Source organism: Micropterus salmoides, unplaced genomic scaffold, assembly GCF_014851395.1.
Source record: "Micropterus salmoides isolate LMB-PRFRI ecotype aquatic unplaced genomic scaffold, ASM1485139v1 Ms_hic_scaffold_14, whole genome shotgun sequence".
Classification (NCBI taxonomy): domain Eukaryota; kingdom Metazoa; phylum Chordata; class Actinopteri; order Centrarchiformes; family Centrarchidae; genus Micropterus; species Micropterus salmoides.
Window position 1 is genome coordinate 2,918,508 of NW_024040485.1, and position 12,228 is coordinate 2,930,735.

The 12,228-nt window shown below is 39.8% G+C and overlaps 1 protein-coding gene across 2 annotated transcripts in view; it reads left to right on the plus strand.

Annotated features, from left to right (window-relative positions):
* Positions 1 to 12,228, plus strand: part of adcy8 (adenylate cyclase 8 (brain)) — a 100,383-nt gene that overhangs the window by 64,194 nt on the left and 23,961 nt on the right. The window contains exons 8-10 of one of the 2 annotated variants that reach the window (XM_038717232.1): positions 6,615 to 6,812; positions 10,339 to 10,439; positions 11,345 to 11,546. In XM_038717232.1, the coding sequence (XP_038573160.1) occupies positions 6,615 to 6,812; positions 10,339 to 10,439; positions 11,345 to 11,546 (501 nt within the window). The remainder of the gene's footprint in view (positions 1 to 6,614; positions 6,813 to 10,338; positions 10,440 to 11,344; positions 11,547 to 12,228) is intronic. The other variant, XM_038717231.1, reaches the window with a different exon arrangement.

A 12,228-nucleotide genomic window follows, 5' to 3' on the forward strand; every position in this document is an offset into this window, starting at 1 on the left:
ATGGAGAAGGGGCTGTCGCACTCAACCATCAAGGTGTACACATCAGCTATCTCTGCTGTCACAAGGGGTTTGGTGAAAGAACAGTCTTCACCCAGCCCCTTTCTGCAGGGTGTGAGAAGACAGCGACCGGTGTCGTGTCTCTCGGAGCCTCAGTAGGACTCTAAGGTCTGCACCTTATGAGCCCCTGGAGCAGTCCTCATTAAAACTGCTATTTCTCAACAGCCTTGCTGCTAGCTCTTACCTCTGCTAAGAAGGTGAGTGAGCTGTGTGCCTGTCGGTTCACCCCATATGCATGCTGCTTCGTGGTGTCCACAGTGCAGCCGAATTGAGACAAAACCCCTCCTTTGTTCTTAAGAACATAAGGAACATGTTCAGGTCCAGGACAATAAATCGGGGTGCCTTCTACCCCCCTACCCCACAGGGTACAGGGAGATGAGATTGCACCTGTTGTTTCCAGTGTGTACTCTGAAGTCCTATGTAGAGCACACAGCTGCACAGACGCACTGGTCAACTGTTCGTCTGCTTCAGTGATAGTGTAGTCAGTAAGACCGTGTCCAAGAAGAGCCTGGCCGGCTGGCTTTGTGACTTAATCTTCCAAGCCTGGACGCCTTAGCGGTGCGTGCACATTCCACTCGGAAGTGTGGAAGTGTCTACGACCCTTTTCAGCGGGGTGTGTGTCTAAGAGATCTGCACAATGGCATCTTGGCCCTTACTGTGCCCGTTTGTGCGTTTCTATCTCTTGGTTATGTCGGGCTCCTTCTCGGGATCCTGCTTGCAAAGTGTGACCTAGGATCTGTAAAGTGAGGATCCCGTGACTGCTGGGTGTAGAGGGGGAACATACACTGGCGGTGCCTGACATTCCAGTGAGAAGTCAGGGAAATCCAGGTATTAATGGTCAGGCCAAGCCTCTATCGGTCCAATGTCCTTCTCATGGGTGGCCCACCATTCTGTCACTAAGGTGATGTGGCGGTTGGGGCTTTGGCCGGCCTGTGGCTGACCGGGTTGGTGTGGTAGACTTTTGCTTGCCGCGGCTGGGGCAGAAAGTCATCGGGCTCCACCAGCCTGTTTGAGATGGAACAAAGGTTATGATATGGTAACCCTAATTCTATTAGCACAGGCGGAGCCCTCTACCAATGATACACGTATCGGTAGTGACGTCCTATTGGTCGGCTCCATACATGTATCGGTAGTGACGTCCTATTGGTCAGCGACGTGCATTTCAGTGGGCAAGTGCGTGTGTGTGATTGGAGGAGGTAGTATCCATAGAGTCCAGTAGAGGGCTTCGCCTGTGCCTTTAGAAATAGGGTTACCATACAGTAACCTTTGTTTTTACACTTCGGTTAAGATGTAATGAGTTAATCAGTCAGCTTGCTGGTAGCGGTGTTGGGCAGTAACGCATTACTGTAATAATATTACTTTCCCCAGTAACTAGTAGTGTAACTAATTACTTTTCTAAAACGGTAATATTATTACTAGTTACTAAGGCAAGTAATGCTGTGTTACTCGTGATGAATGAACGCACTATCCTTGTTGTGAATCCACCACTGTGCGGCAGCTCAGCAGTACCGGACTTTGTTGTTCATGTCCGCCGATCGCCAAAACTAAAGGAAGAATGGAGAACGAGGGAGAGAGCGTTCTTTCCACAGCTGTAAGTATTCCCACTATTGTGTCACAGTCTAAGATGCAGAGAACGTTGTCGTCTAGTGTAAGCTTTCAACCGTGGACATTTCTACATCTGATTTCTTGAAGCATCTGCAGAAGCAGCACAGCAACGTGAAACTTACAGAAAGAAACTCCAGCAACTGTAATCTGTAACTGATGCTTGGACTTGTCGGGAGACAGTGCCGTTAACGTAACGTTGGGATTTACTTGCTTTATTTTTTATTTCAGCCGGTGGTCTAAAGAAACAGGCCTAGGCTATATAATTTGTAAAAAAACACACTCCTTGCTGCTGTTGAATATGATATTAGTTAAAAAGTCAGGAGAGACGCTTTGTTTGTTTAATTAGCCTACAATTTGGATATTTATCAACGCGGATCGCTTTTTACTAGGTGTATTTAAAATCATCTTTGATTGAGGAGCTGTATTGAGGAGCATATATTCCTGCAGCACCTCCTCTCACTCGCTCGTTCACTCCCTCTTTCTCTCTCTCTCTCTCTCCCTCTCTTTCGTGAACACCGCTGCACAAAGTTTAACCCCACCCCCACGCTGTCATTCTGTGGGAAACATTGGAAAGTAATATAGTAACGTAACTAGTAACGTAACTAGTTACTTTTATCACCCAGTAATAAGTAAAGTAATAGTATTACTTTTTTAAGAAGTAATACGTAACTAGTAATATATTACAATTAACTTGCCCAACACTGGCTGGTAGGCAGATTGGGCTAGCAGTTTCCCTTGCTTTCAGTCTTTATGGTAAGCTAAGATAGGTACATATTTAACAAAACAGACATTAGACAGGCATGTGATTGGCAAAGGGCAAAAAAGCAGGAAAATATATAGAGAACCCCCGACACCCCGATTAAACTGGCAGCGGCAGGACCCATGACAATAACTTATTTGGTGGATGTGTTGCAGTGCGAATCAAAGACAAGATGTCTATGAAGATTCTCAGTCATTCAGGTCATAGTTATCCAACAAAGGGCAACTGGACTTGGTTGAAGATACTGGAAGACGTTTCGTCCCTCATCCAAAGGACTTCTTCAGTTCTGACTGACTGGCAGGGAAACTCAGCTATTTAACCTCAGTGGGGTCTTTGGCCCGGGTCATCGATACCGCTGGTTCGTTAGTGTTCCTTGTTGCTGTGACGACAGTCAGTCAGTCAGAACTGAAGAAGTCCTTTGGATGAGGGACGAAACGTCTTCCAGTATCTTCAACCAAGTCCAGTTGTCCGCAACCTCTCAACAGCTAAATGTGCAACATGCAACATGAAATAATTGAGTCTATAACTAAATAATATAACTACTAACTTTCAAATTAGTTCAGTAAAAGTTAATAGATTATTTTTAATGAATAAGAGACAGCAGCAAAGGTTGTCGCCTGTGTAAGACCTGGTGGCCTAACTGTTAAAGAAACAGTTATATTATTCAGGAAACTCTGAGCAAACAGCCACATCTCTGCATCTCTGTCTGATGATAACCTGTAGGAAAAAGTTTGATATTTCAACTCTGGCAGCGGGCGGGCGTGTGTGTGAGACGACCGCGACGGTTTCACGGGATTGCATGATAGAAAGTATTGATCGCACCAGTTACACAGAAGCCGTTGCCATGGTTAGCTCGCGGAGTGCTTGTTTGCCTGAGCAAAGAGCGACCCCGCGGATCCAAGCGTCTGAAACGGCCTTATATAAACCCTGTCACAACCATTCACAAGAATTTTTTTTATAACTTGCCAAAACCTTTAACATAAGGATGATTTAAAAAGCCACCATTCATACAGCAAAGTGTAGCATATTTAGCCTTTATGATTGATCAATCGACAACAAAGTCAAAGTAAACATTACATAGCTTAACAAGCAATAATCAAAACATACCCGATTTTTCCGATCCTTATTGTCAACTCAGTGTTGGGCAAGTAATTACCAACTAGTTACTCAGCATATACTCGTTAAAAAAGTAATATTAGCTACTCTACTTATTACTGGGTGATATATAATGCCTCTCTCTCCCGATCATAGACTGTAGTCCAAGCATCACTGGCAGTAGCAGCCGGAGTTTCTTTCTGAGTCTTTCAGGGTCGGTGCGTTCAACAGCGCAGCGTTACTTGGATTAGTACCTGTAATAACATTACTATTTTGGTAATAGTAATCCGTTACATTACTCTTTACTGGCAAAAGTAACATTGCAGTATTACTGCCCAACACGTTACGTACCACTGATGCGCGGGAGCGACTGTGGTACACACTGCGCAGGTGTGGAATGGGCAGCTGAACACAAACGAACATCCTTGTTGATACTTGGACAGGAAGAAAACTTTACACACGTCCTTTCCATTTCACTCGGCCAGCTCCTGTACCCCCCTCCCCCACCATCTTTTTTTATTACAGATCTGCATGATTCACGTGGGTCAGATTTTCAGGTCAGAAAATCCGGAATTCCGGATTAATCTGGAAAAATCACATCCCTGATTAGAGTTGTAACAGTCTTCTAATTTAACTATCGCTGAACCATTCTTCTAAGGCCAGCCAGGCCACATTCATTACAGCCCAAGCATGACCCAGACTGCATTTATTACGGACAGAGCCAAACGTGGCTCGATTCCACTCAGTTTAAGCCCGACCTAGATGGATTCATTACCTATTCCAGTCATTATAATTAAGCTCATGTGTTTTCTGTGGCTGCTCCAGATATGTTAATGATTTGACACACAGGACACGGATTTTCATTCATATGCATAAGAGGTATTGTCTGGTTCACCTCAGCTGTCTCTCACTTATCTTCACTGTGTGTTGAGAAAAATGAATGTCCTTAGGATTTAGTATGCAGTCTGGACTTTTCTTGATTCTGTATTTTTTAGTTTACACTCCATTTGCCACTATCCCCTAAATTAAAAATAAAAGTATTTGTCAAAGCATGTTAATATCCTCATTTTATAATTTGATCTGAAAGTCGTGCTCACCAAGTGTGGTTGAATTTCTCAAAGATAGGAAAAAGAGTTTTATGTATAATGTATCTAGTGCATTTAGAGCATCTTTAGGTGCATTTTGCATTACTTTAGATCATTGTATTCCTTCAGAAGTTTCTAGCATTGCTTACCTGGTTGACTATCATGAAAGTTGTTGAAACAAAAAACATCAATATTTTGTACTGTTGGATAGAACAACTGAGTCATGCTTTTGACTTGTCTGTGTCTCACCTGTTTTGTAACTGAATATTGAAGCTATGTGAGAAGCTTTCTGCTGAAGTTGATAAATGCATGTTGAATATCTTACACACATCTCTATCGTCACACATTTCTCTCATAATCACTTAAATGGCTTTTGGCTCTATGTGTCCAAAGTTGCCACGCTGCTGCTTTAATTCACAGCTAATGGAGAGTGGAGAGCTAATGTCAATGGCTCTGACAAAATGACTGTAATCCATACGTATGACCTTTATCACTTTAACCTCAAGTGCTTCCCACCACGACGGACAGGAACTCATTGACTAACTTCAGAATAGAGCACATCAGTGGACTCAGTTTGCTAAGGCTGACTAGTTCATTAGAATGCCACCAAGATCACGACATCGCCAAACAGCATCCCAGTCATATTGCGACGTCCACCAAAACAATTGCAACACGACCCCGAGCCACATCACTCAGCCCCAGCACAAATAAACACATAGCCACTGACATTTTACAACTGATACTGTAAGTTTTTTAGATTGATTACCTTCCTTTCAGGCAGCCATGGTCTCACTTGCATTATACTACAATCAGGAGTTTCACAGCCTTAGGGAAGAAGCTGCTCTGTAGTCACCACCACATTTTTATTTTATGGGAAATTTGATGTTAAGAACATATAATTAAACAGGTAACTGAATAAAGGAATGTGAAAATATGAGGTGACAAAAGAACACGGATGTGTTGGCAGGACTTGGCCCCTCTCTGCAGCAAGATTCAAGTCACAGTAAGCGGATTTTAATAGAAATGATCTCAACCAAACCTCTTTGTCTAAACCAAACTGATTTGTTGTTGATGAACTACTCATGCAAGACCATCAGTTTGGTCCTCTACAAGTGAAAAAAGAGTTATGGAAAGGTTACGTACTTCGGTTTATTTATTTATTTTTTACAGAGAGACAAGGAAGGCCAAGTGAGATGGGAAGTGAAGAAGATTTAACTGTTACGTACACAGATTCAGTGCCACATCACACAGAGTCTCTCAGGTCTCCGTCCAGGGTTACATGCAGTATGCTTGGAGATGATACTTATGGAATTCCCATTACATGGTCAATTAAAACACGAGGAGACCCTTCTAAACCAAAGAAGCTTATCTCATTCAGTTACATTTTAAAATATTACATATTAGTGTCTCGCAAGGTTGTCCTGATTTAGGACATAAATCAGTCCAACAGTGTGTTTCATCATTTTTGGAGATTAAATTCATTCTTTGAGGATCCAGTCTATGAAAATGTGATTGTTTTCTCAACCTTCACTTGCTAAAGCATAATACAATAAAAATTTTGTGCATTTATTTGTTCTTACATTTTACATCTAAAGTCTTCTTCTCTCAGCTGTTTTGTTGTCCTTCATTTCATGCTTTATATTGTTTAAAAATGTCATCAGTTTTATGTGTTTTACTCCCAGTCCTTCCTTCCCCTTTCCAATCACAGTCATGGACATAAATTACAGCTTTGTTATAATGTGTGCATAATTACAAGCTGTGTCCCCACTAACATCAACGCAAAATGAACATGCTGCGAGTGAATGGAAGATGCATGACTTGCTCTGAGCTGTCTGTCTGATAGCAAACGTTGCATTTTGGTCTTCCCTTTTCTTCCTTTTCCTTAATTTTCTTTTTCTTTTGTGTATGTAATGAACATAACTGTGTGTCTGTTCTTCTTTTTCATTTGTAACTTGAATGAAACAAAAGGGGGACAAGCAGGTTCATTCTATGTGCATGTGCTTTCCCCCTAGACTCTGGCTGCCCTAACGAGAAATTCGATAAATCTGCTTCCAAACCATCTTGCACAAGCTTTGCATGTCCACTCTGGTCCTGAGGAAATTAACAAGCGAATAGAGAGCGCCATCGACTTACGGAGTGGCGATAAGTTGAGAAGAGAGCATATCAAGCCTTTCTCACTGATGTTTAAAGACTCCAGCCTGGAAGAGAAGGTAGCTGGGGTTTTAGACAGATAACTGTTTTTTTCTTTCTGTCTCCCTCCTTATATCAATTCTTAGATGAAGATTTTCAGAAGCAAAACAAGAATCAACTATTTTTTCCTATCATGAGTAAGCTAAAGGCATTTATACTAGATACCATGGTGGTATCGCACGGAAAAAAGGCATGGCATTTTTTTCATTTTACTGCATTTACACAAGTCAATGTTACCTACGGAAACCTTAATGGTATAACTGAGGGTCGTGCAAAATTAATGGGGAAATTATGCAATTTAAATACATTTACTGGTCGAGGGTTTTATTTTCGCTCTTTCCTTCATTAGGTCTTCCAGGGCATAGAGTCTGAAGTGTGCCACCAGAATAATTATGGACTCAATGTATACATTTTAAATAACTATTATAACTAAATTTACATTTATATAGAGTTATAAATGTTCAATTATTTTGCTAATTAATAATCCCGTTTTCGTGTTAGGCCTTTAATTTATATATTATAATTGCATTTTAAAATATGTTTAAAAGTGTTTTTAAAGGCTTTTACATTTTGTTATTTCATTTACTGTCTGCATATCATATTCCATCTCATAATTTTCTCAAAGTTCCCATTCTCATTTTCAAGAATGACGTTTCATTCTCAAGTTTTTTGATAGCTGTTTAAAATGTATTACTTGAGCATAATGAAAAGTATAATTATTCCGTCAGCACACTTTGGACTTTATACTAGTGTAACTGTATAAACACAGTGAACCAAATATATAAATATATATATAACAGTAGACAGAAACTCTTTAGACTATTCTTTTTTTAATGAGTTACTGCCAATATTGCGCTCAAACATTAAATCCACTTAACCATGACCCATGTTTGATTCTAAAGTTTAAAACAAAGCGGCTTAGATTTTTTTCTTTGACACGTATAGAATAGTCAGCATGGCAATTTGTAGATTTGTTTTGCTGAGATTGCAGAACCCCCTTCAGTTTACTCATGACCAAAAGTCCATGCCATGGACCTGTTACCCTTTTACACTCTTGTGGGAAAAGTTGACTTTTTTTCTTTTTACTGGAGCACATTGCATTCACTAAAGAAAAAAGAGATTTCTGGGATGTGTTCTCAAATTTACAAATTACATATCGTATAATTATGACTCTCTAATTATGAGACCTTCACTTTACTAGACCAAATTATTAGACGGCTACTAGTAATTACTACTTGTAGTATAAAGCTAGTACTTTATGAAATACTAAAACACATAACTGCATTGTTGCAGCTGAGTTACATCAATCATAAAACAAAACAATATAAGGACACTCAAGGTGGGTAGGTAAGAAACAGAAAACATAAAAAAAAAACAACTAACCCCATCTCTAAATATATTGTATGGCCAAGTGTATATGCTTTGTAAAATGACTACAAAAGTCAAATCAACATGATTGACAGTCGTTATCATTTCATTTGACAGGGCTATAATCATTTTCACCTCAATTCATGCCTTAACAGTCAGCTGTTCTTTAGAAACTCATCCTGGGCAGCCAAACGTTGATCAGACCCACAGAACTTTTAAATTCTGTTGGAGATCCTGAAATTTCCAAAGATACCAAACATATCGGGCTGAATCTTGTGGAAAATGTCCCTAAAATGATATGTAAAACAACAACAAGAATGTTTTCATTTAATAGAATGGTTCAACCATAAAAAGTCTTGGGTTTGAGCATTTCACTCAGTGTAAACATATCTTCCATGACGAGCTGGAGAAAGCTGTTAAATAATGTGAAATATGATATTGTCAGGATGGGTAATAAGATACAGTCACTTTTAGGGCCAACAACAGTGGAAAACTTAATTTTTAGGGGCTAATTTTGCTTATTTGCTATATTTCATCTTTGTTTTAATGCTTTGGCAGGTACAGGTACAAAAACACTATAAGCTGGATTAATAACAGTTGCATTTTTTGCTGACAACAGCTGGCACCAAGTAAACTTGGACAAGTTGTTTCCATAGTGACAAATACCAATGAAACAGCCTATGGCAGCAAATTGACTAATCACTTAACGTTGACAAATTTTAATTCTCCTATAATTACAACATGGTAAGTCATAATCAAGAGAATGGAAGTCATAATTACAAGAAAATGTTTTTGAATATTCTTTGTCTTTGGTGATTGCAGTGCACTTCTGTAGCTTTTTGTTACCTTTCTCCCCATTTTTTGTTCCATGAATAAGCTCACCTTTAACCTTTGAGTTGACCTTCATATGGGCATCTATGTTTTCCTTGGTATCCCACCGCCATCTTCAAAACCTTTCCAAGAACCTTATTTTTTTTGGTTGACCTCTTAACCTCTTCAGTAAATGTGCCGTGCTGTTGGCCTCCCTATTTTTTTTTTTTGCCAAAGTTGTGATGAAACGTGAAGCATCCTCTTGCTAATTTCCCAGCACCCTCTGAGAAAGAGACAGAGCAAGGGACGGGATAGCGGGGGCCATGGGAGTGGAAAGCTTAAGATGACATAAGTCAGGCTGTTGGCCCAGACTGGTGACTCATCAGTTTAGTCGCATATCAGCGCAGGGCTTTATTTAGGAAAATGCTAATATCTACGTTCTTACATACCAAACAGTTCCCCCCTCTCTCTATAATTTGTGATCGTTTAAGTAAAGTTTACTGTGTAACTGAAAATTGTTAACAAAAAAGTACAATTTACTATCCTCTTTTGTAAGTGTTGACTTTATTCTGAGTGCATTTGAAGGGAATAGTTCAACATTTGGGAAATTAAGCTGAGCTGTGACTGCTGTTTTTTGATAACCAGCAGTCTTTTAGAAATGCTTACTTTTTATCTATAATCTATTTTAATGTAAGAGGAGTGGTGATGGTGCAGTGGATAAGACACATACCTTTGGTGTGAGAGACCCGGGTTCTAATCCACTATGAGATATCATTGTGTCCCTGAGCAAGACACTTAACCCCTAGTTGCTCCAGAGGCATGTGACCTCTGACATGTATAGCTGTTGTAAGTCGCTTTGGATAAAAGTGTCAGCTGAATAAATGTAATTAAGGTAAAAACAATGTATTAGATGTAGAAAGTCACCCAAAACTTGCTTGTGTGACATTTTTCTGAGCTTCAGTTCTTAGTGCTAGCAAGTTCAATATCTATTATTTCTCAAATCCAGACAATTCAAATTTCAGTTAAACTTTCAAAAACCCTCTCCTGCCTCACTTTAGCTTTACTTATTTTATTGTTTTTAGCTCTCTGTTTGTGTCTCCGACTCAGCTTATAGCTGAGTGCTAGCAGCTAGCATTGTGCTTGTCAGCTTTGCAAGTTCCCCAGGACCCCACAGCTAACCCACCGGCTCCTGTCTCTCTCTAACGCTTGTGGTTGAACCATTGCATACATCTGTGGCAGTGTGTTGGTGTGTTTGAGGTGCATTTCAGTGTGTTAAGTCTTCTCTGTTTGTCTGAAAACGTGTTTCTCCGTCTTCCCCTCACTTGCTTTTCCTCCCTCTTTCTCTTCCACTTTCCTGTCACGGTGAAGTACTCCCAGATGAGGGACGAGGTGTTCAAGTCCAACCTGGTGTGCGCCTTCATCGTACTCATCTTCATCACCACCATCCAAAGCCTGCTTCCCTCTGCCAGGTAAAAGAGGACAGACTGTCAACATGGTGGACACATTTAACTCCTGCCATACATCCAGGTTATAGCTTCTGATCGACTAGCTTTCAGTTCTCAATGTATTTTCTCATAGAGTTTCTACAATGCTAAAACATTTTAGGTTTAAAACAGGACTCCATATTCAAAGAAAAATGTTTGCACTTCGTAATTTTTGCCTGATTTAACAATGATTGCAGATGTGCTTTCCAAGGCCCCTGCATGTCTGCATGTCTCATGTTATTTTCTTAAAATGAGCACCAAAGTGTTTAGCCCTCTTGCCCACAAATAACTACTGAACCAACTGTAGAGACATTAGCTGTAGCTAGCTAGCTGTGGGCTGTGTGTGTGTATGTGTGTGTGTGTGTGACGGCTCAAACCTGCTTTTCCTCTTGTAACTATACATTTATGAATTAGTCATAATGTCAAAGATAAGCACACATTTTCAACTCATGCATTATTGACAAATGTGCCAGTTAAACATTTGCTTTGCATTCAGTCTGAATACACTTAATGTCCCTGTTTGTGAAATGCAAGATGTTCAGATGTTTTTGTAGTAAACCATTTCTCTTTAAATATGGAAAGAAAACCCTGGGAATATCAATCTTTCAGAAAGATTGATGAAAGAAACTTACTTTGAGAAAATACACCATCTGGCTAAGGTTAATAGAACATATTGGATTGCATAACATATTGGAGTTATTTAGAGAAAAGGTTCTCTTAATTAGTGGATACTGATCTAGTTATTAGGAGAACATTAAATCTAAAATGTCATCATTTAAATCATTTACATATGTCAGAATGTTTTCGATGATGCTTTAAAGTGTCACCACAGTCCAATCCTTAAATGTTGTATCCTTATTATTACTTTGCCATTTATTGTGTTTCCACAGGATGCTAACCATGGTGATCCAGTTCTCGGTCCTCATCGTCCTCCATTCCTGTCTGGTCCTAGTTACAACGGCGGAAGACTACAAGTGTCTGCCTTTGGTTCTGCGCAAAGCCTGCTGCTGGATCAATGAGACCTATGCAGCGCGAAACGTCATTATCTTTGTCTCAATCCTCATCAACTTCCTGGCAGCCATGATCAATATAGTGAGTTCAATTCTCACTTCCAGATTATTGCTGATTTCAGAATATTTACAGAGTCAATATTTGTTGTCTATGCCCTCACCCTCGCAAGGATACACCAAACTCTGACTTTGCTCTGTTTATGGTTTCCAAGTGGCTCCCCAGACACTTTTTCATCGCACTTTCCTTCTTAGACCTTCTTAGACTCAGAGACTTGAATCTTTTTGGGGGGACATCATAGAAAACATTATCAACAAAACATAAGAGAGGTCCCGGCATATTGTCTGAAGCTCACATCTTATTTTAGAGCACTACGCGCCTAATCCGACATTACTGTGTGTTGCGTTATTGTTTCCTTTTCTTTCCTTTCTTGTCTAAACCTAATCTTGATATAAAATAAAATCTGAGTTTAGAGGCTGTGCTGATATAGAAAGGGACTAAATGGATTAAAGTCTCACTCCAGTTTGTCAGCAAATTCCATGACAAGATCAAAATCCACCTCACAGTACTTGTTGACTTCCCTACCCTGTTTTTGGCAATAGTTCTTACTGAGGATGTAAATGTTTAAAAACAGATTGCACATATACAGTTTCATAAAAAAGCCTCAGTAATTCCATAAAAGAGCTGGAAAATGTAGGTTTCTCAAACAGAAGGAAATGTATTTATTTAATGGGGACTGTTTTCAGCAGTGGATTAATTCACATTT